This window comes from Chiloscyllium punctatum, chromosome 25, assembly GCF_047496795.1.
Source record: "Chiloscyllium punctatum isolate Juve2018m chromosome 25, sChiPun1.3, whole genome shotgun sequence".
In the NCBI taxonomy this organism is placed as follows: domain Eukaryota; kingdom Metazoa; phylum Chordata; class Chondrichthyes; order Orectolobiformes; family Hemiscylliidae; genus Chiloscyllium; species Chiloscyllium punctatum.
Window position 1 is genome coordinate 48,872,461 of NC_092763.1, and position 23,903 is coordinate 48,896,363.

The 23,903-nt window shown below is 42.8% G+C and overlaps 1 protein-coding gene across 2 annotated transcripts; it reads right to left on the bottom strand.

Moving 5' to 3' along the window:
* Positions 1-1,451: 1,451 nt before the first annotated feature.
* Positions 1,452-23,901, bottom strand: snrnp35 (small nuclear ribonucleoprotein 35 (U11/U12)). Of its 2 annotated transcripts, none has more exons than XM_072595216.1 (2): positions 23,765-23,901; positions 1,452-2,795 (listed from the first exon to the last, which is right to left on the bottom strand). In XM_072595216.1, exon 2 carries the CDS (start codon positions 2,789-2,791, stop codon positions 2,006-2,008), a length of 786 nt encoding a protein of 261 aa, XP_072451317.1. In that variant the 5' UTR covers positions 2,792-2,795; positions 23,765-23,901; the 3' UTR covers positions 1,452-2,005. The 2 variants fall into 2 exon arrangements, with proteins under 2 accessions (XP_072451317.1, XP_072451316.1); XM_072595215.1 differs by lacking the exon at positions 23,765-23,901 and adding an exon at positions 6,172-6,444.
* Between the last annotated feature and the right edge of the window lie 2 nt (positions 23,902-23,903).

Genomic DNA, 23,903 nt, shown 5'->3' on the forward strand with positions numbered 1-23,903 from the left:
ATTTAACTTGTACTAGCCAAAAAAAAAGGCAAGACTCAACCACAAGTGTTGAAGTGAGATGAAAGTCTCACTAATGAGTAGCTAGAGGCCTATAATCATGCATCTTACTATTAGCTAATCTCACCTCATTTATATGTACTTTTACATTCTCCCACCCATTAGATAGAAACCCAATGGTTACAATTACCACATTAAAGTAAGAGTGGTTACCAGGTGACTCCATCTCATAATTATTCCTCCAACCATCCATCCTGAACTTCAGTCACCAACGTTTCTTGGTATGTTCCCGAGACAGTAACTGTCTACATATATTTGAATCGACACACACCACCCTCCCAATACCCTTGTGGCTCATCTCCAATATATTTGGAAGGTGGATCTGCATTTAAATTCTGCACTTCGTAGTGTACTTCTTCAAAATGTTGCTGCCACAACATTTTGTATACAGGTGATAGGCAGATTTAAGAACAGCTTCTTCCCTGCTGTTATCAGACTTATGAATAGACCTCTCACATGTGAGAGTTGACCTTTTTCTGCATTTCCCTGTAGCCATAACACTATGTTCTACATTCTGTTCTATTACACTGATGTACTTAAGTGAGGTCTGATTTGCCCGATTCGCACACAATATGTGTCACTGTCTCAGTACATGACAATAAGTCAAATCAAATCTCATAGCTGAGACCAAGATGCAACTCACAACTTCTTTATTTATGCAATTCAATGCTCACAGCAACCCAGCCTTGCCTTTTTGTGCTTGCCCTCTCTGTTGGAGCTTAAAGTCTCACCATGGTTCTGTCTACTAATCAAATAACACTTACAATCTCCTCCTGTATTTGCACAAACTGGCTTGTGCTACACTCAGAATAAAAGGTCCCCATGTCAAATATCCATGTAGAGTCATTAAATGGTCCTCCTTTCAGAGCCTTCCATATCCCATTGTATGGAGGACTTCAAAGTGTGATGCACATGCTAACTGCTCACATTACTAAGGACCTGTTCTATTTCTATATTCCTGATATAGGTTCATTAGAAGTGACCTAATAATCCAGTCACAAACAGGGGCTGTGACCTTGCAGGCTACTGTGCAACAAAGGCACAGAGAAATTGAGGAACAATTGATGCAAAAGCAATCTCAAGGAGCTGTTAGATAGCTTCCTAATAAAGAGAGGTCACAGCTGGATCTTCGAGTAAGGAAATGTTCAACTGATTTATGGAAATACCACTAATATTCGACTTTAATTAAAAGATAGAAAACATCTGGAAAAATATTTGTAATACAGATGCTCACATTACAGTTGTTCAAATTGAACAGGTTTTATTTAAATTTGACAGTGTACAAAATTATAAAATTCGCTCTCCGTGAAACCAAATCAGCATATTAAGGTCGTACAAAACTATTAATCTGCTGCTTCAGTGAGAATTGCTAGTGCTGATGAAAGATTAATGAATTTCTATACAACAATTCATCAGTTTAATATACAACTTATTACTGAATAACATATTCCTGATCAGTATCATCAGTACACCTGCAACACTTGAACTGTCACAATGAAGTTAGTTTTCTTGAGCTGGTTGGGTACAGCTTATAGTTCCTGCTTTTGAGCACTGTGGTTTGGCCATGCTGGACTGTTAACCATTTGTGGATGCAAAGTGAAGACAGATCATCTAAACACACGAGTCCTTCAAGAGCAAACATTTGAGAAGACCTAGGGGGTGGATGGTATCCTAGGAGCAAAGCAAAAGGCAGAAGACTGTTGAGAAAAACTGACACCACATTTGATTTTTTTCGTTCGGAAAAGCAAACCTTCACAGAACTGAAATAATCTTTGGTCTCAAATAACATAGCAGCTTATCAGCAAGTTGTGGTTCTTTCTGCACTCCAGATATTGACTAGTTACTTTATATTTCCATTGTACTGTAAAAATAATTCAAATGTTTGATGCAAGAGAGCCTAAAAAGATATTTTTACTTTCACTAGGAAGGTAAACTCCTGGTACAGCTTCTATCGTCGAGTTTTATGCCTGTTTCTCCATTGGTGCCTATCTTCCTCTTTATGTCGATCTTCATCTCTTTGTCGTTTATGATCTCTTTCTCTACTTCTGTATCGTGCTCTATCTCCATTACGTTTTTGTCCTTCCTCACCTCTCTGGTCTCTTTCCCTTCGCCTTTCCCAGTCTCGACCTCTCTCCCACTGCCGGCTATCCCTCGATAGTTCTCTGGAACTTGATCTATCTACTTTGTCTGCTTGCCCCTCTGTGTATAGTTCTGCCTTCAATGCGGGCAGACTGATAGGTTTCCTAAATGGACGATCTCGCCCACCAAACCGTAGTTGGCCAGATTCTTTTTTACCACCTAATCCCCCTCCAAGTCTCCGTGGGACCCATCCTTTCAAAGTGCGTTCTAATTCAAAATCCACAAATATTTCATTCTGGTCTATCACTAATTTATTGCTGTCCCGATGTGCCTTTAATAATGAACGCTCATCCTTGTATTCAATGAAGCCATAGCATTTGGAAAAGCCGGTGACAATATCACGCACAAGTCTCAGTCTGCGGATATCCCCAAATCTAGAAAAAGTGTCTTTGAGCTTCTCCTCAGATGTCTGGGGATTTAGTCTGGCAACAAAGAGTGTCAGGTGGGGGTCTCCTAATACTCCTTTGTTTGGTCTGTACTTGGCTGCAATTGCCCTAGACACAGCTCGGTCATGGGGTTCCTCGTCAGTGCCATCAATGCTTCCAGCTTTTAATGGGTTGTACTGCTTTGCAATAGGAGTCCAAATGTCATTCATTGTTCTGAAACACAAACAAATGTGAATGAAATCACGAGAAAGCAGAACTTCTTTTACGTGCTTCCTTTATCACAATCTAGTACAGTTGTCACTCTCAATCACAGCTCTTGTACTCAAGATCCAGATCTGAGAAATCAGGTCTGAATAGAAGCAAACAGCATCAGTGCTGATAGAATAACTGCTTACTGTATTAACCAGTTTACATATCTGAACCTAGATTCAAATGCAGTTTAAGTTTCATAGCTGAGGCCAATATTTTTCTCACAAGACCAACATACTGTTTAGTCAGGTCAGTCACTGCAATAAACAATAAGCAGGATGTTGGCTATTTTTTCCCACTTCTCCAACTCTAAGGCAATGATCAATTGCAGCATTCACCGAAACTGGACCAAAGTTCAAAAGCGAGACACCGGTCATCAGCAGTTCAGTTTACTGTAAGCATCGAGGGTCTGTTTGAAACGATTGTTTTCCATCGGTTGCTGTGCTTGAAGGGGCTGCTTTTATGAATTCACAATGTGTTGCTGCATATATCAGTCACTAAAATAATTGAATGCTTGTGGGGTAGTACATAACAAATACAAACTGATATACTTATCTACAAATTTGGAACAGTCCTGGGAAATAGTGCAATAAACTTCAATGTTCCACATGGTAGATTAATTAGTAAAGTTAGGTCACTAGGGATTCAAGGTGAGTTTGCCAGTTGGAAACATATTTGACTTAACAGCAGGAGACAGAGTGATGGTTGTTTTTCAGACTGGAGGCTTGTCACCAATGGAGTTCCACAGGAATTGGTTCTGGGTCCTCTTTTATTTGGCATTTATATAAATGATTTGGATGGGAACATAAAGGCATAGTTAGTAAGTTTGTAGACAACATCAAAATTGGTGGCATAGTAGGCAGTTAAGAAGGTTTTCTATGATTACAAAGGGTCCTTGATCAAATGGGTCAATGAGGTGAAAAATAGCAAATGGAGTTCATCTGAATAAATGAAAAGTATTGCATTTTGGTGCAACAAACCACGGTAGGGTTTATACAATTTATGACAGGGTCTTGGGTAGTGTTGTAGAACAGAGGGAGCTAGGAGTGCAGGTACATAATTCTTCAAAGTTTACGTCACATATAGACAGGGTAGTTAAAAAGTATTTGGCACAGTTTGAGAGAAGATTTGTAGCTCGGGTGCTCGTTGTTGGAGTTCTGTTCGCAGAGCTGGGAATTTGTGTTACAGACGTTTCACCCCCTGTCTAGGTGACATCCTCAGTGCTTGGGAACCTCCTGTGAAGCGCTTCTGTGATGTTTCCTCCGGAACTGACAACCGGAAGCGGCAGATACAAACCACTATAAACGCCGGAGGAAACATCACAGAAGTGCTTCACAGGAGGCTCCCAAGCACTGAGGATGTCACCTAGATAGGGGACGAAACGTCTGCAACACAAATTCCCAGCTCGGCGAACAGAACCACAACAGTATTTGGCACGTTTGCCTTCATTGCTCAGGCCTTTGATTAGAGGAGTTGGGGCATCATGTTGAGCATGTACAGGACCCTGAAGAGACCTCTTCTGGAATACTGTATCCAGTTCTGATCACCCACTTATAGGAAGGATATTATCTAACTGGAGAGGGTTCAAAGAGATTTACCAGGATCTTGCTAGGTATGAAAGGTTTCAGTTATAAAGAAAGGCTGGAATTTTTTTCCACGAGTGTAGCAGGTTGAGAGACAACCTTATCAAAGTTTATAAAATAGTGACAACTATAGATAGAGTTAATAATAGTTGTCTTTTCCCTAGGAATTCAGCATCACATGTCCAACAGAATGAAGTGAGACTTTTAACTTTACATCTGTATGTATTTGCTTATCTAGACATAACAAGGAGGCAATCGGTGAAACCATCAAGACTATGTATGGGGCACATTTTTAAGGTGAGAGAAGAGAGATTTTTAAAAAAAAACACGAGGGACAAATTTTTTTTATACAAAGGATGGTGTGCGTGTGGTATGAACTTCCTGAGGAAGTGGTAGATGTGGGTACAATTACAACATTTAAAAGCCATTTGGATAAGTAGATGAATTGAAAAGGTTTGGAGCGATGTGAGTCAGGAGCAGGCAGGTGGGACTAGTTTAGTTTGGGAACATGGTCAGCATTAAGTGGTTAGACCAAAGGGTCTGTTTCTGTGATGTGTGCCTCTATGACTGAAAAATGGAGGTCAAATATTTAAATTCTTTCTGTATTTGTTTTTCAGATTTGTAGCCAATTTCAGATTACAGTGTAATTTTTACTACAGCATTTGTTATTTTAAATTTTGATACATGGCAGTAGATGGCACTGCAGTTCAATTGACAGCAATATTCATGTAGTCATCCAGTTCCAAAACATTATGAATGCAAAACTCAATGGATAAAGCTCTCACATTTTTCTCCATTTTTTTCAAAAATAAGCAATTGGTTAAAATTCTACAGGAAATTATTCAAGATTCAGTGGCAACTGAATTAAGAAATTTGAATGTTTAGCAATACAACATTATTTCATCTTAATGAGGATTTTTCTTGCTAACTCCTATTTTCTTCACTTTCTACACCACTATCTTAGAAGTACAGACACACGCAGAAGTCTATATCCACAGGCATGAAACATCATCTAATGGATGTTTGTCGTCCAATAGCTTCCCTAGATTTAGTGTTAGCACACAGTAAGCATCACAACTCAGCTTGATCACCAGAAGTGCTAACTTCCAGCTGAAACCAATTAAATGATCGATAATTCTGAGTAATGTCCCGCTTTCTAATCTCGTCCATTAAGACTAATTGTAATGTCACCGCTCAAATCAGCGAACTCAGCTTAAAGGCTGATTCAGTATTATAAGAAATATAAAAGTAAAATACTGCGTATGCTTGAAATCTTAAATGAAAAAGGTACTAAAAAAAAACTCAGTATGACTGACGGCAGCTGTGGAGAGAAGAACAGAGTTAAAGTTTCGAGTCCAGCATTATTCTTTTTCAAGTACTGTAGTAACTGTGAGGAGTCTCTGGGAGCAATGATCCCACCAGACTGGGCTGTGCAGGAAAACATAGTCAAAGCACGATTCCTGCTCTGATGAAGAGTCACCTGGACTCGAAACGTTAGCGTGCTCTCCCTTCACGGACGCTATCTGACCCACTATAATCTCCAGCATTTGTTGTTTTCAGGACAGATTCCTGCTCGAGTCAGGAATCGGGCCAGGGCTGAACCTGAACGTTTCGAGGAAAAAAAGGGGAGAAGCTGTGGGTGAATCCGTTCCCGTTGTCTCAAACACAAACACAGGAGACAACCGGGAGGAAATTGCACATTAAATTCCCAGCCCCTTCACAACAACTTAAACAAATCAAAGAAAAAAGAAACCGACCTGCCGTTCCCCACCACGTTAGTGAATCATTATCTCATCTGTAGAATAAACCCAATACACCGGTGCCTCCAAGCCCTAGCTCTTTCCGCTCATTCCACCTTAGTGCTCCGGCTTGTTCAGGGTCCGTGTGGCTGCAAATCGAAGTTCCGACTTTTTTTTTCCTCCCCTCCCTTTATCTCGGCCTGGGCTCCATTGAATCTCCCAGGGAGAATGTCTGATTCTTTCACTGCGAACTCGATCTTTTGAATCGAAAAACAATAAGAGAAATTGCTGGAAAATCTCAGCAGATCTGCCAGAATCACGCACACCAGGCCTTGTTGTCACATTGACTGCCATTACACACTACCTTATTGTCAGCCACTAACAGTCTCCATTAACAGCTATTCACCCTCCCAGCCAGATCTTTATCCACTCCTTCATCAGTCCATCTGTTCTTCTCTCTCCTTGAACTCTATATCCCCACCGATCTTTTTCTCCTTACCCCCTCCCCTCCCCTATCTTCTTCATATAAACTGACAATTTTCTAGCTACCATCAGTTCTGAGGAAGAGCCACTCGGCCTGAAACGTCAACTCTGATTTTGCTCCACAGATGCTGTTAGACCTGCCAAGCTTTTCCAGCAATTTCTGTCTTTATCCTTATTCTTTTCCTGGCCTTTACATCAAAAAGTGTTGTTGTGAATGAGTTGGCCAATAATTTCTGGGACAGCAAACAGGAAGGCAGTGAATTAGGTTGTCAAGATTAGAGTGGTGTTGGAAAAGCACAGCAGGTCAGGCAGCATCCGAGGAGCAGGAAAATCGACATTTCGGGCAAAAGCCCTTCACCAGGAATAGAGGCAGGGTGTCTGCAGAGTCGAGAGATAAATGAGAGGGGGTGGGGGTGGGGAGAAAGTAGCATAGAGTTCAATAGGTGAATGGGGGTAGGGATGGAGGTGATAGGTCAGAGAAGAGGGTGGAGGAAGGTAGCAAAGAGTACAATGGGTGAAGAGGGGTGGGGATGAAGGTTATAGGTCAGAAAGGAGGGTAGAGTGGATAGGTGGAAAGGAAGTTAGGCAGTTAGGACAGGTCATGGGGACGGTGCTGAACTAGAAGGTTGGAGCTGGGGTGAGGTGGGGAAAGGGGAAATGAGGAAACTGGTGAAATCCACATTGATGCCACGGGGTTGAAATGTTCCGAGGCGGAAGATGAGGCGTTCTTCCTTCAGGCGTCAGATGGTGAGGGACCGGTGATGGAGGAGGCCCAAGACCTGCATGTCCTCGGCAAAGTGGGAGGGGGTGTTGAAATGTTGGGCCACAGGGCAGTGGGGTTGATTGATGCGGGTGTCCCAGAGATGTTCCCTAAAGTGCTCTGCTAGGAGGCGTCCAGTCTCCCCAATGTAGAGGAGACTGCATCGGGAGCAATAAATGATATTGGTGGATGTTTTACCTCGTGAATTAGGTTGACCAGGGATTAAGAATCCTGCAGATGTGTATCCTATACAGTGTATCATTGTGAGTCATGTTGTCTCCCTTTAAGCTCCCTCATACACTGGATCTTTTGTTCCCTCCCTCCCGCAAGTAGAGACACTTTGTAGCCATTTTCTTCTCTGTTGCACTTTCGATTTTCAGCATGGTGAAAGGTGACAGCGGGCATAGCCAGTGGTTTCCAGGGTGTATGTGATGGTAAGTCTCCAACCTATTAGTCCCCTCCCATGAACCCTACAAGCTTCACACCTCCCCATGTTCCTATCTAACCTATTTTCAGGAGCTTCCACTGCCCATCTTTCCCCCTTCCCAGCCATGGGCGTATGAAGTAACCGTGATCATACACTTTCCCACCCTGTTCCTGACTGGAAAAAGCATTTTCCTGTGTAATCCCCTTCCCATCAATCCTTTAGCAAATCCCCCCTTAACAGTCATTATCTACTGCTCCCCCTCAGTCTGCAGTCCCCAGTCTTGAAAAATAACTTGTCGTCTTCTCCTGCTACCCTGCTTTCCCTTAGTTTTTGTGGACAGACATGATGAACTGACCATGGCCCACCTTCTCCAACAACCAAATAGGACAGACATGGATGGGAAGTGTCTAGTTGCCTGACAGATGGCTGTATATCATCCAGACCACATTAGTCTAACTGCCCCAGACTGGCAACTATACAGCTACAGGACTGACCATGACTCACTCCCCAGACTCACTGTCTTTCATTAGGCAAAGGAGCCCTGACAGCGAACACCCCAATTGCATGACTGACTGTGGCCAATCTTGTATGGATATGTGACTGCACTAATTGGCACAGCAAGGTATGGAAATCATAGGTAGTGCAAACATACTGATGGGTGCTCAGTGTGAGGCCTTAAGAGAACAATTGAGCAGCCATAAAATGCAGCCTGGGGCAATCTATGAGCTGAGTCCCTGTCCATGTTTACAAAGTGTCCTTACAGCAGCCTTTCAGAGCAAGTTGCTAGTAATCCTGCAATGCAGGTCTGTGCTTTTGGAGAATCCTGCAAGCAAATTGGAGAGCTGCCAGGATATTATGAGGTTGGCAAATGCTAGTAAACAATATCTGAGAATGAGGGGTCCATGTAGCTGGTGCCTGTGCATTGTGTCCTGAGATGCTGTTTGGTACTACACTACATAGAGGTCCTATAGATCAAATGGTGAGATGAATCTACCAGGTTCCCACTCTGATTTCCATGTCAAGCTTTCTCAATGATTAGCTTGTTTGGCATGTTTGGTCAGATAGAAAGCTTAATATTAATGAGGTGAGTTGGGCCGTTAATAAGGTTTTTAACCATCAATAATCTCCCTTAATTCCCCACACTGCACATCAAAAGCATAAAAAGAGATGAGATTCTCCCAAAGTTGAGGTCAGCCTGGCATCTTGTCCAACCTGTCACAAATCCTCAAAAACCCATGTTGCTTAGACCTCTATTGAGGTCAATAATTGAGCACAATGTTTCAGTTAGGGACCTTTCATCAGGAAATGGAAAATTTTAGGAATGTATTTGGTTTTGAGTTGTATTAATGACAAGAGGAAGGTCAGTGGAGAAGGAATGACAGAAAGTTTGCTGTGGCCAAAGTTAATGAGGATAGGGCAAAAAGTAAACAAATAAACAAAAGCCATACCTGGGACTGTGCTAACTGAAAGCAAAAATAAGAGAAAAACCAAAACTGACAAGTAAAACAATGGGGGCAGAGATTATGGTTTGAAATAGTTGAACTCAGTGCAAAGTCCAGAATGATGTAAAATGTATAATTGAAAAGTGAGATGCTGTTCCTCAATCTTATATTGAGTTTCACTGGTACAATGTAGCAGACAGAGGACAGAAATGTCAGCATGAGAACAAGGTACAAAATTAAAATGACAGTCACCAGAAGCTCAGGATCAAGCTTCCAGATGGAAAATGTGCTCCAAAGCTTCCAGATGTGCTCCAAAGTAGCTGCGCAATCTGCATTGAATCATTGGTCTTCCCAATGTGGAAATGATCACATTTGAATAGCAAATATAAAATGCATAAATTGCTGATTCACCTGAAAGGAGTGCTCAGGTTCTCCAATGGTGGGGAGTGAGGAGGTAAAAGGGGAGGTAATGTGCACCCTATACTTGCATGGAAAAATGTAACGAAAAAAGGGCTGGTTATTGGAGTTGATTGAGAAGTAGATCAAAACTCTGTGCTCACCTAAGTAGGACTTTGTCTCTCTGTCCTTCAAGAGGGACTGAACACAGTTGATCCTACCTCTAGCATTTGTCCTGTATACTTATGCTTCAGTCCACACTGTAGCCATACTACCTAAATGCGTGGGACAGTGAGGGTGAAGGAACTGGTTTCCTTTTTTAAGCTTAGCACCTGTGAGAGAGAGACATACAAAATAATAATGGGAGCTAGGCTTGGAGAGCTGTAATGTCTGCAGAACTGAAACTTTTCAATGTGACTTGGTTTCAATTTGCTGTCAGTTAGGGTGGAATGCAATGCAGCCTCTTAGTGAGTGCATTCCATTTTCCGAGCACAATTTCCACCATGATTGCACATTCCACATTTCCCAATGATCTTTCATTCTACAGCCCTGGAGATGTTCACGACCTCTTCCTCCATGGTGGTGATAATGTGAAGATAAGGACTCTGCCTCCAGTCTTTGCACTGTCCAGGCATTGAGAATGTTTGTCTTCTAAGGAAATAAAGAGATAAATGGCATTTCTGTGGTGCTTGCTCCTATATTCATTAAATAACTTAACATTTACAGGTCCTGACCCATTCTGAGACTCAGAATGGCCTGTCCAAATCCTTTTCCCATATTTAGGAACAGCATTCATCCTGAGATTTCTCATGCGGTGTATCTGCTGGAGTGAATATCTTGAAGCCTATGCTGAGAATTGAGGCATATGTAACAAGATCAGCCAGGTAGACCTCATAAAATATGAGTTCCTTGATTGGAGCCATTTATCTGGTCGAACCAGGGAGTCCTGGCTGGGAGATATAAACAGGAGGGTCAATTCCTATGACTCTGGGGAGAAATGTATAAACCAATAGCCATTCTTGGCACTGAGCTTGGAAAAATGCTTCCCTGGTTGACATCTCATTTGGATAATTTTTTTCATGCATTGCTCAATTGCTTTGGACCTAAACATACACATTTGGTGCTGTATTAGTTCAAAATAAGCATAATGGAGTTCCACCAAAAAAAAAATAAACAGGAGTGTCAGCAGTTCTGTTCACTTTGAGAGCTGGCTTGAAGGAAGCTGGATCAGTGTCAGGAACTCTCCATGTGCAAATAAAGGGTGACTTGGTGAGAAGATACCAGCCTTTGTGGAATTATTTCAGCCAGAACCCCAGTTTGTAAATACCATTTTCTGGCTTCTGTCTGTCAACTAGCCCATCCAGCTTTGCTTAATCTGGATGAGTGGCCTCCTCCAACACTGAAGGAAAAGAAACTTCCTCCTCTTATTTGCAGAATTCAAGAGGACTTTCAGGTCCATATTTGGAATCAGGTGCTGCCCTGTGCTGGTTCCAGGTCTTTCCTTTCTTCAGATATTCCATGACTTTCTGAGTCAAGGTGAAACAGTGAAATAGCAGTCACTCCTCTGGTCTAGTTAAATATTGCCCACATTTGAACAGTCCTGTCTCCAACTTTATCCTTGTAACTGTTAAGTCACTACCAAACCTATTTCCCAGCTAAATAATAACGCTTCTCTATGAAAATTGGGATGCTGATCTAACTTCCATTTCTTGCTCTCCTAAGGAAAATCCTGCCTAAAAGTCTCAGCTTTTCTCACCAAAGATGGCTAACTGAATTAGAAACTAAAAACAATTATCTTTTCTCAAAATTATTTTCCTACAAGAAATAAAATCCTCTAGCAAAGAACTTTGTGGGAAGTTAGGGAATTGATTGCTGGGTCCCTTACTGAAATATTTGTATCATTAATAGCCACAGGTGAAGTGTCAAAAGACTGAAAGTTGGCTAACGTGGTGTTACTATTTAAGAAAAATGGTAAGGAAAAGCCAGGGAACTATAGACCGCTGAGCCTGACATCAGAGGTGAACAAGTTGTTGGAGAGGATACTGAGGGACAGGATTTACACATATTTGGAAAGGCAAGGACAGATTAGGAGTAGCCAACATGGCTTTGTCTGCGGGAAATCATATCTTACAAAGTTGATTGAGATTTATGAAGAAGTAACAAAGAAGATTGATGAAGGCAGAGTGATGCATGGGATCGATTTGGACTTCAGTAAGGCATTCAACAAGGTCTGGATGGTAGACACATTAACAAGGTTAGATCACAGGGAACACAAGGAAAACTGGCTCGACAGGGAGTGGTGATGAGAGGGTGCTTTTCAGACTGGAAGCCTAGGCCTAGCGGTGTGCATAAGGATCCGTGCTGTATCCACTGTTTTTTTGTCAATCATTCAAATGATTTAGATGTGAACATAGGAGGTACAGTTAGTAAGGTTGCAGATGACACCAAAATTGGAGGTGTAGTGGACAGTCAAGAAAGTTACCTCAGAGGACAGCGGGACCTTGATCAGATGAGCCAGTGGACTAAGGATTGGCAGATGGAGTTTAATGTAGATAAATGTGAGGTGCTGAATTTTGGAAAGGCAAATCAGGGCAGGACTTAAATGTTTAATGATAAGGTCCTGGGGAGTGTTGCTGAACAGAGACGTTGGAGTGCAGGTTCATATTTTTTTTAAAGTAGAGTTGCAGGTAGACAGGATAGTGAAGAAAGCATTTGGTATGTTTGCCTGTATTTGTCAGTAGGTTGAACATAGAAGTTGGCAGGTTATGTTGTGGCTGCATTGGACATTGATTAGGCCACTTTGGAATAATGCATTCAATTTTGGTCTCCCTGCTATAGGAAGGATGTTGTGAAACTTGAAAGGGTTTAGAAAAGACTTACAAGAATGTTGCCAGGGTTGGAGAGGCTGAATAGGCTGGGACTATTTTCACTGGATTGTCAGAGCTGAATAGCCAAAGTCTTTTCCCCAGGGTAGCAGAGCCCAAAATTAGAGGCAGTGGGTTTATGGTGAGAGGGGAAAGATTCAAAAGGGACCTAAAGGGCAATGTTTTTACATAGAGGGTGGTGTTTGTATGGAATGAGTTGCCAGAGAAAGTGGTGGAGGCTGATACAATTACAACATTTAAAAGACATCTGTATAGGCATATGAATAGGAAGAGTTTAGAGGGATATGGGCCAAGTACTGGTAAATGGGAATAGATTAATTTAGGATATCTCATCGGCATGGATGAGTTGGACCAAAGGGATTAGATTAGATTACATTCCAGTGTGGAAACAGGCCCTTACGCCCAACAAGTCCACACCGACCTGCCGAAGCACAACCCACCCATAAATTTACCCCTTACCTAACACTACGGGCAATTTAGCATGGCCAATTCACCTTACCTGCACATCTTTGGACTGTGGGAGGAAACCGGAGCAGCCGGAGGAAACCCACGCAGACACAGGGAGAATGTGCAAACTCCACACAGTCAGTCGCCTGAGGCGGGAATTGAACCCAGGTCACTGGCACTGTGAGGCAGCAGTGCTGACCACTGTGCCACCATGACACCATGGTTTGTTTCCATGGTGTACAGCTTCATGATTCTATGACTCTAGAGCCAGCAGAAAAACTGGATATGTGTAGGAGAGATTTTAAAACAAATATACAAACAAGGCATAAAGATAAATACATTTGCATTACATTGTTGGTATAATTAATTAAATTTAACATGACAAATTTGTTACTTCTTCAACGGAAATCCAGTACTCCCTGATAATGAGGTTTTAATGGATTTTTCCGACTCATTTTCCGAATCTTGAACATTAATGTCAGTCCAAAAGTAAAACAATAAAGAGGAAGCAGCTCTAAGGAAGCGAGAACATTGCTCCTTCGGGACAGATGATCCTCTTAAGCGTAACTTTAAATACTTAAATATATTACCACCTTGTAGCTGAAAACTATATCTTATTCTTCATACTAAAGCTAATGATGTTGCATTTCAATTCTAATTTGAAATGTAAATAAATCCATAATATCAGATTTTATAAATGCCACTACTTATAGCCATATGATACAATCCTCATATTACTGTACTGTGACAATCCAAAACAAACATAGTATTTTAACAATTAGCAGTCATTCCGGGGGTTCAATCCCATCCAAACTCTCATTGTTCACTAAGCTAAAGAATGAGTATTGGTAGACATTTAATTGTGGTAGCATCTCAATCAAACCTTGTCCTGACTTCACCTAATGCTCACATTTTCACTTTCCAGTTCACAAGTTAACTATGGACCACCTGATAATGGAAAGAAAATAGATGACAACACATATCAAAAAATGCATATTAAGGCCGTAATAATGGATAATATATAAGTTACACTGGGGCAAAAGTTAATGTACAATAAGAGACAGGATTTCTACAGAACTGGCTTCCAGATAAATAAAAAACATGTGGGGAGTCCAGACGATATATTTTTATCATAGAGTTATTAGAACTGGAATATGCTGTCAGATGAATATGTGTCAGCAGAATCAGGGAAGTGCATAAACAAAATTTTAAATTATGTAGGAAATGATTTGTTATATTACACAGACTTATTTTACATTATTTTCATGGGCCTATGCAAGATAGCCCACCAAATGCACATTTGGTATTGCATATAAACACTGAAAAATGGATGCCTGTGTCCAAAGGTCAAAACGTGTGGAGGCATTTCTCTTATTCATGTGAAGCAAATAGATACTTAGCTACTTGGTGGATAACTGGGGAGGTAACAATTGAGATGAACGCACCCCCTGGGTTGCTTTTCCATCAAGCCTCTCTACTAGATTCACGAAAAAGCTGCAGGGTGGGAAAGAAAATAAAAAAAACTTAGGCTGTGGAGAACATATAACTGGAAAAACTGGTGGAAGCAGCAACCAGTCTAGCTTTCATGGACTACTTGGGTTGCTTGGAGATAGTGAGAACTGCAGATGCTGGAGAGTCAGAGTGGAGCTGGACAAAGGAGGAGGGAGGGAGGGGTGGAGGGGTTGGAGGTGGTGGGGGAGGTGGGAAGGGGGGGGAGTCAATGTTCAAAGTCAGAACCTTCCATCAGGACTGTGGAGGAGGGGTGGAGGGGTTGGAGTTGGTGGGGGAGGTGGGAAGGGGGGAGTCAATGTTCAAAGTCAGAACCTTCCATCAAGACTGTGAGAGGGAAAGGGGGCCTGGAAATAAATAGGGTGGGGGTGGGGCTGGGGGTGGGGGAGGGGGGGAAGTAGATCGGATGGTGATAGGTGGATGCAGGTAGGAGGTGGCTGTGATTGGTTAGTGGAAAGGATGGAGTGGATAGCTGGGGAGGAAGATGGACAGGTGGGGCTATTGTCCCAAGTGTAGACTACAAAAAACCTTCAGCAACTTCAGTTGAAAGTGAGGAAAAAAGTGTTGTTTAAAGCTTCAGCAATTTATAAAATAAAAATGCAAGTTGTAACACATTAGTCTATATATCACTGAAAGTTCAGTGTGTTGTATTACATGTGCAAAATTAATTACTATTGTTTATAACAATAAAAGCTTTATTTGTCTCTGTTGGATGAATGCAGTTTTTGTCCAAAATATTATGAATGAACAATACTTAAGTACACAGGGTCATTTTTGTTCAGTTACATTATAAATCATACTGTTTGTCACAATTTAAATATATTAAATGCTTATCTGCCTTTTCTGTAGCTGTTATGCATTTGATTTAACAGCATTCCATTCAGCTCATTACTACTATATCCTCTGGAAAATCATGGTTTATTACTTAGGTGAAAAACTTGATAATATTGTAATTTTCAATTAACAACACCATACTGAACACAATAACTCAATGATTTGAATGTGCTGTGATCTTAGGTAATTGTGTCCTCAAAATGATGGTAGTGTAATTTGGATGCACTGAAGTTCTGTAATAACTGGCAGAGAGTGTATGGTAAATTACTGTTGCCTGGCTGGATAACATTTAGTACATAAACAGAACTATTTTGCATTAATAATATTTAATCAACAGATATATTAGTGTTGAGTGAGTGAGCCAAATGAATATTGCTTTTGTCAACAGTAGGAAATTCATAGCTATATCTAACATTTCTAATTTAACTAAATCCCTTCAAACCATTTGGCTCAGATGCCAAGGTTGGACAGAGATATAACATCTGGAAAGATGAGCACACTATATTAATGAATTATGTCAAAGTTGATTATTATGAACAGTAAAAGAATCCAATCAGATAAGTAATCAGTTTACTCAATGAACTAAAACTTATCAACTACGGTATAACTAATTGAGTAAGAATAAAGATTTTAAAAATTATCAAGTAAACATTACAAATTTGACCTCATACTAACAGGAAACTTTTTCTGTCCCCCAAGGGCCAATTATCTCAACAGTTCATACTGACAGGTATTTCCTGTGAAGAACACTGCATCCTCCTGGGATCCATGCTGACAGGGATCTTTATCCCTGGTTCTGGCGCTATACCCACACTGACTCTTTTTAAATACTTGATACTGGGTTAGTTGGACAGCAGGTTTGTGATGCAGAGTAACTCCAACAGCAAGTGTCCAATTCCCATACCAGCTGAGTTCATCATGAATGTCCCACCTTTTCAACCTTGCCCTTGTCTGAGGTATTCTGACCCTCAGGTTAAACCACCCTAAGTCATCTCCCTCTAACGAGAGAGCAGCTCTATGGTCCTCTGGGACTGTGGCAACTTAATACCAATATTGGGTAAAGTTAACTCCCATTGATTAAAAGTTATTATTTTAAAAATTAAAAACATTTAAATACAAATTTAAAAATAAATTAAATGTTTATTAATGTGGGAATAGTCAACTTGGTTGAATTTGTCCATTGCAATAAACTTGAAACAATGCAGTGTTTTAAATGTTCATTTTACATTTAAGAATTAATAAGCATCTGTTCACGAGTAACTTTATTGTATGAAATCCAAGGCAGTACATGATGATATGATTCTGGAAGTGCCCTGCCAGTACCGTCATTGCAGTCGTTTCATTATACTCTTAAGAGTGCAGTTATTAACTACTGATTATTAATTATTTATCTTCGGTTAGAGTAATTAGCAATCAGTAGTTAATGATGACATTTCTACTATTACAAAGTTGTTCGGGTACTCCTTTAATACAATTGCTTGCCAGTACACTAATAAAACATTGGTGCTAAGAGTTTCCATATCTGAGTTACTTTGTTTTGAGTGTCAGTGAGCTTATGTACTCTATATAGAACAAATATTAGGTGGGCACAAGATGTATTCTTCAATTCAAGTATATTATGAAAGGGAATTTTGATCTTGTTGAATTCACCAAAGTGAATAGATTTTGGGCTGAATCTTACATATTTTTGGTTCAGTGCAAGTTGTGTCGAGTCAGTCAGTGATGTCTGGGCAGGAAGGTACACACTGAAGAAGGGATCATGCCCGAAATGTCGAATCTCCTGCTCTTTGGATGCTGCCTGACCTGCTGCACTTTTCCAGCAACACATTTTCAGCTCCGATCTCCAGCATCTGCAATCCTCACATTTTCCAGGAAGGTACACAGCCAACAAGGAGCCAATATATTAAGATGACCAGGATAACTATGGATCACGCAAGTCTGTGTCCTGTACAGTGCATGGGTCTGGATAATGTTCTTTCCTTTAAACACCCCAGTGTTTAATCACATTGGTGAGTCTTGCAGCCCCTCCCACACAGGCCAAGACATTTACCAAAGCCACTCCAAAAGTGGTCTCGGTCATTTTCTTCCCTAATGCACACATTTGACTTCCCAGCCTAATGGAAAGTGACATAGAGTGAGCGTTCCTTGGCTACTGTTTTGGTGAGATCCAAGCTTCTAAATCCCTTTCTTCGTCACCTTTCCTGTAAACTCCATAGTCTTCACATCTCCCCGGGTCCCCATCTGACCTATTGACATGACCGTGCACCTGCCCAATTTCAGCCCTAGCATATGAGGTGACCATATCAAGTCATACCCTGTCCCCACCACTTGAAGCCAGGGTACATGTGACTGTGGATGAACCCAACCCCCATCCCTCCTTCCCCATGCAACCCCCACATGATCCTTTTGTTTACATGTTTTACTGTATATCCACTTGGAGATGCTATTGCCTCCCACCCCTAATACCCCACACCTTCACAATTGTCATTCCCATTTTTGCCAGCCTGCAGCCTTGAGTCCTGAAGAATCAATTGCCCATCTCCTTCCTGCGGCAGTGGCCCCTTGTCCTGGCTGATGTCAAGCTGTTCGAGCTGCATTCATCCAGACAAATGGGGAATATTTGATCACACTCCTAACCTATGCCTTGCAGATGGTGGGCAGACTTTGGGGAGTCGAAATGAGTTGCCCTCTATCGGATTTCTAGCCTCTGACTTGCTCTTGTAGCTACAGAATTTATATGGTTGGTTGAGTTTCTGGTTAATGATAACCCCCAGGATGTTGATAGTGGCAATTCAGCTATGGTAATTGATGGCCATTGGATGGTTAGAATTGCTCCTGTTGGAGATGGTCATTGCCTGGCACTTGTGTGGAGCAAATGTTTCTTGTCAATTGTCAGCCCAAAACTTAGATATTGTTTAGGTCTTACTGTATTTGAACATGGACTGCTTCAATATCTGAGGTGTCACAAATTCTAAATGGATATAAATAGAAATAGATATTTAAAATTTTCTAGAAAATAGCCAAGTAAACTTGCTATTAGATTAAAATCCAAAGTAGTCATTTGGTAACATAGAACTTTAGTGATGCTGGAGATCAGAGTCGAAATACATAGCGCTGGAAAAGCACTGCAGATCAGGCAGCAAGCAAGGAGCAGGAGAGTTGACTATTTGGGCATAAGCCCTTCAACAGGAAGTGGGTGGCGGGAAGGGGGCTGAGAGATAAACAGGAGGGGGTGAGGCTGGGGGAAGGTAGCTTAGAAGGCTATTGGTAAAAGCAGGCAGGGAGAGGGGTGATGGTGAGAGGTCAGAGTGGAGGGTGGAGTGGATAGGTAGGAAGGAAGATGGACAGGTGGGACAGTTCAAGAGGGCGGTGCTGAGTTGGAGGGTTGGATCTGGGATGAGGTGGGGGGGGAGGGGAGGTGAGAAAACTGGTTAAATTAGATTACTTACAGTGTGGAAACAGGCCCTTCGGCCCAACAAGTCCACACCGACCCGCCGAAGTGTAACCCACCCAGAACCATTCTCCTACATTTACCCCTTTCCCTAACACTACGGGCAACTTAGCATGGCCAATTCACCTAACCTGCACATTTTTGGATTGTGGGAGGAAACCGGAGCACCCGGAGGAAACCCACGCAGACATGGGGAGAACGCGCAAACTCCACACAGAGAGTCGCCTAAGGCGGGAATTGAACCCAGGTCTCTGGTGCTGTGAGGCAGCAGTGCTAACCACTGTGCCACCGTGCCGCCCCAAATTGATGTTAATGCCATGTGGTTGGAGGGTCCCAAGGCAGAAGGTGAGGTGGTCTTCCTTTAGGTGTCGGATGGCTAGGATTTGGTGGAAAAAGACACATTTTGTTGAAGTTTTTGTCTTATACTCAGGATAGCTCACAGAAATATAAGAAAAGGGAAAAGCATTAACATCAAACGAGAAAAGAGTGCTGATTTGTTGGTGAATGGACTTTGATTGGTAGAAGCATTGCAATGCAGGATGCACAAGTTCATAATGATTAACAAATTCATGCCAAGTTTTGTTAAAGTTTAATTCAGAGATGTTGACGCTGTTTGGTCAAGTAGGAGAAAGTGAGGACTGCAGATGCTGGAGATCAGAACTTAAAATTGTGTTGCTGGAAAAGCGCAGCAGGTCAGACAGCATCCAAGGAGAAGGAGAATCGACGTTTCGGGCATAAGCCCTTCTTCAGGAATGAGGAGGGTGTGCCAAGCAGGCTAAGATAAAAGGTAAGAGAGGAGGGACTTGGGGGAGGGGCATTGGGAATGCGATAGGTGGAAGGAGGTTAAGGTGAGGGTGATAGGCCGGAGAGGGAGTGGGGGCGGAGAGGTCAGGAAGAAGATTGCAGGTCAAGAAAGTGGTGCTGAGTCTGAGGGCTGGGACTGAGAAAAGGTGGGGGGAGGGGAAATGAGGAAGCTCATTCTTCTTCAAAGACCACAATTTCCCCTCAGACATGGTTGACGATGCTCTCCACCGCATCTCCTCCACTTCCCACTCCTCCGCCCTTGAACCCCGCCCCTCTAATCGCAACCAGGACAGAACCCCACTAGTCCTCACCTACCACCCCATCAACCTCCAGATACATTGGATCATCCTTTGTCATTTCCGCCACCTCCAAACGGACCCCACCACCAAGGATATATTTCCCTCCCCACCCCTATCAGCGTTCCAGAAAGACCACTCCCTCCGCACCTCCCTTGTCAGATCCACATCCCCCACCAACCCAACCTCCACTCCCAGCACCTTCCCCTGCAACCGCAAAAAATGCAAAACTTGCGCCCACACCTCCCCCCTCACTTCCCTCCAAGGCCCCAAGGGATCCTTCAATATCCATCAGAAATTCACCTGCACCTCCACACACATCATTTACTGCATCCGCTGCACCCGATGTGGCCTCCTATACATTGGGGAGACAGGCCGCCTACTTGTGGAACATTTCAGAGAACACCTCTGGGACACCCGCACCAACCAACCCAACTGTCACGTGGCTGAACACTTTAACTCCCCCTCCCACTCCACCAAGGACATGCAGGTCCTTGGCCTCCTCCATCGCCATACCATGGCAACACGACGCCTGGAGGAAGAGTGACTCACCTTCCGCCTAGGAACCCTCCAGCCACAGGGGATGAATATGGATTTCTCCAGCTTCCTCATTTCCCCTCCCCAACCTTTTCTCAGTCCCAACCCTCAGACTCAGCACCGCCTTCTTGACCTGCAATCTTCTTCCCAATCTCTCCGCCCCCACCCCCTCTCCGACCTATCACCCTCACCTTAACCTCCTTCCACCTATCGCATTCCCAACGCCCCTCCTCCCTACCTTTTATCTTAGCCTGCTTGGCACACCCTCCACATTCCTGAAGAAGGGCTTATGCCCGAACATCGATTCTTCTTCTGACCTGTTGCCTGACCTGTTGCGCTTTTCCAGCAACACATTTTTAAGCTGTTTGGTCAAGGCATTGTCCTAAGAAATAAGCAAGGAATGATTTGCCACTGAAGGTCAAAGGGCAATGCTTTGATTTTTTTTCTTGTTGGAGGTAGTCAGTTTCTAGTACTTTTGTAACACACACTTTACTCACTACTTATCAGTCCAAACCTGGATATTTTCCAGGTTTTTGCTGCATTTGGGCTTGGACTGATTCAGTACAGTTCGATTAGTATATTATGGTCAGGTGCAGAATGAATCCTAATTCCTAAAGTAACTTTTAGAAGCCCTTAATGAAGCAGACAACAGACTGGTGAATCATAAAATGTGCCCTAGAATATTGCAATTCTGCCTGTATAGCTTTTTAAAAATCAGATTGCCATGATGTACCAACAAAATTTAAACATATAATTTATCAGCACCTTGACATTCAATATCATTACCATCACTGAATGCACTACTTTAAACATCCTGGTGGTTACCATTGACCAGAAACTGAACTGAACTATCCCTATCAGTACTGTGGCTACAAGGGCAGGTCAGAGGTTAGGAATCCGCCTCGGAACACTTCAATCCCATGGCATCAATGTTGACCTGTCCCAGCTGTCAATCTTCCTTCCCACCTATCTGCTCCACCTTCCTCTCCGACCTATCACCTTCACCCCCACCTCCATCCACCTTTAGCGCTCTCAGCTATTTTCACCCCAGCCCCCCTCCCCCTCCCATTTATCTCCCCACCCCCGAGGGTCCCAGCCTCTTTCCTGATGAAGGGCTTTTTCCTGAAACGTCGACTTTCCTGCTCCTCGGATGCTGCCTGATCTGCTGTGCTTTTCCAGCACCACTCTAATCTTGGGTAATTCACATCTGACTCTCCAGAACTCGACCACCGTCTACAAGGCACAAGTCAGGGGTGTGATGGAACATTTTCCAATTATCTGTATGAGTGCAGCTTAAGCAACATTCAGAACAAACTAGCCCATATGATTGACACCATATCCACAAACATTCACTGCTTCCAACACTCATGTTTAGTAGCAGCAGTATATACCATCTAAGACGCACAGTAGAAATTCAGCATGCAGCTTAGAAAGCTCCTTACAAATCTACAAGCACCAGTATCTCAAAGGATAAGGACACAGATATATGGAAACATTACAATTTGCAAGGTCCCCTCCAAACCATCCACCATTCAGAGAATGCATAGAGAAATATATCTCTATGCATTCAGTATCACTGGATCAAAATCCTGGAACACACTCACTGACATCATTGTGGATCTACCTACAGAAAATGAACTGCAGTGGTTCAAGAAGTCAACTCACCACCACCTGCTCAAGGGAACCTAGGGATGGGCAATTAACACTGGCCCAGCCAGTGACATCTGTATAGTGTCATCTATTCATAGAGATGCACATGGAAGCAGACCCTTCGGTCCAACTTGTCCATGCCGACCAGATATCCTAACCTAATGTCATCCCATTTGCTAGCACTTGGCCCGTATCCCTCTAAACTCTTCCTATTCCTATACCCATCCAGATGTCTTTTAATTGTTGTAAGTGTACTAGCTTCCACCACTTCATTTGGCCGCTCATCCCATACATGCACCTCTGTGTGAAAAAGTTACCCCTTAAGTCCCTTTTAAATTTTTCCCCTCTCCCTAAACCTATGCCCTCTAGATTAGATTACTTACAGTGTGGAACCAGGCCCTTCGGCCCAACAAGTCCACACTGACTCGCCGAAGTGCAACCCACCCATTCCCCTAAATTTACCCCACACTACAGGCAATTTAGCATGGCCAATTCACCTGACCTGCACATCTTTGGACTGTGGGAGGAAACCCACGCAGACACGGGGAGAATGTGCAAACTTCACACAGTCAGTCACCTGAGTTGGGAATTGAACCGGGGTCTCTGGCACTGTGAGGCAGCAGTGCTAACCACTGTGCCACCGTGCCGCCCACTAGTTCTGGGCTCCCCCACCACAGGGAAAATACCTTGTTTATTTACCCTGTCAATGCCCCTCATGATTTAATGAATAAAACAAAAGTTGGTTTGATTCCAATATGTCACACCAACAGCACTTTGGAATTGTCCCAAAGAGATGCCAAGAAAAGATGTTATTAAATAGTCATTGTACTGACTAGGTTTGACACATCGTTTAGTGGACAACAAATGCTAGAAACATTCCAGGAGCAGCACAATGTTCTTTTAAGTATGTTCTTCCAGATCAGAAATAGCATGGCCATACACAATGGATAGTAGTACAATTGTAGGTTGTTCCTTGGCATCCAACTATACTCTTTAATAAGATAATAAATTTATGGATACTGAGAATGATAATAAAGGCATCATCTTATTAAAGAGCACAATAATGATGCTACCAGATCTGCTGAGTTTCTTCAGCAATTTCTATTTTTGGTTCAGCTTTCCAGAATCTTCAGTCCTTCATTTGAATCATATTAATCTCTGACTTGAAGGTGCCGGTGTTGGACTGGTGTGGACAAAGTTAAAAGTCCCACAACACCAGATTATAGTCCTGGTGTTGAGTGATTTTTAACTTTAATATTAATCTCTGACAGTATTGGAGTTCAGGAAAAATAAACTACAACTCCCAGAATGCCAATTCAGGCTGAACTAACACGTGGCTTCCGGCCGCCATGTTGCTGGGTGCCGGTTATAATCCCGAGTGAAGGTGAAGCTGTGGTCATGGCTCATCTGCAGTTCACTGTACATAGAGGGTGAACGGTTTTAAATCTAATTTTGATTACTTGTGTGGGATAGGTTTTGTTATCAGGATGAAGTGGTGAGAGGGTGTTCTCGGGCTCGGGGGCAGCAGGAAGGCCAGGCTGAGGAAGGGGCTTGTACCAGTGCGGGATGCGATAGGACACAGTTCCCCCAGGCCGACCCCCCCACCCCCTCCCTCCTCCCTCCTCCTTCCTCCTTATACTAGCACCTAATGATAAGGTGTAGTTCCAAAGTCACTGACAACGCCACTTACTGTGAAAAGGAGGGGATCGAAATCTGGGAATTCCCGGTGGCGGTCGGCAGGTTGTTTCCAATGTCAAGGCAGAGCACCTGCCCACAAATTGGCCTTTCAGAGTGAGAGATCGCAGGCAACTGCGGCTTCTTCTGTGTCT

Excerpts from the sequence above, each read along its gene's own strand:
- snrnp35 (XM_072595216.1), bottom strand. The coding sequence starts at position 2,791 with ATGAATGACATTTGGACTCCTATTGCAAAGCAGTACAACCCATTAAAA.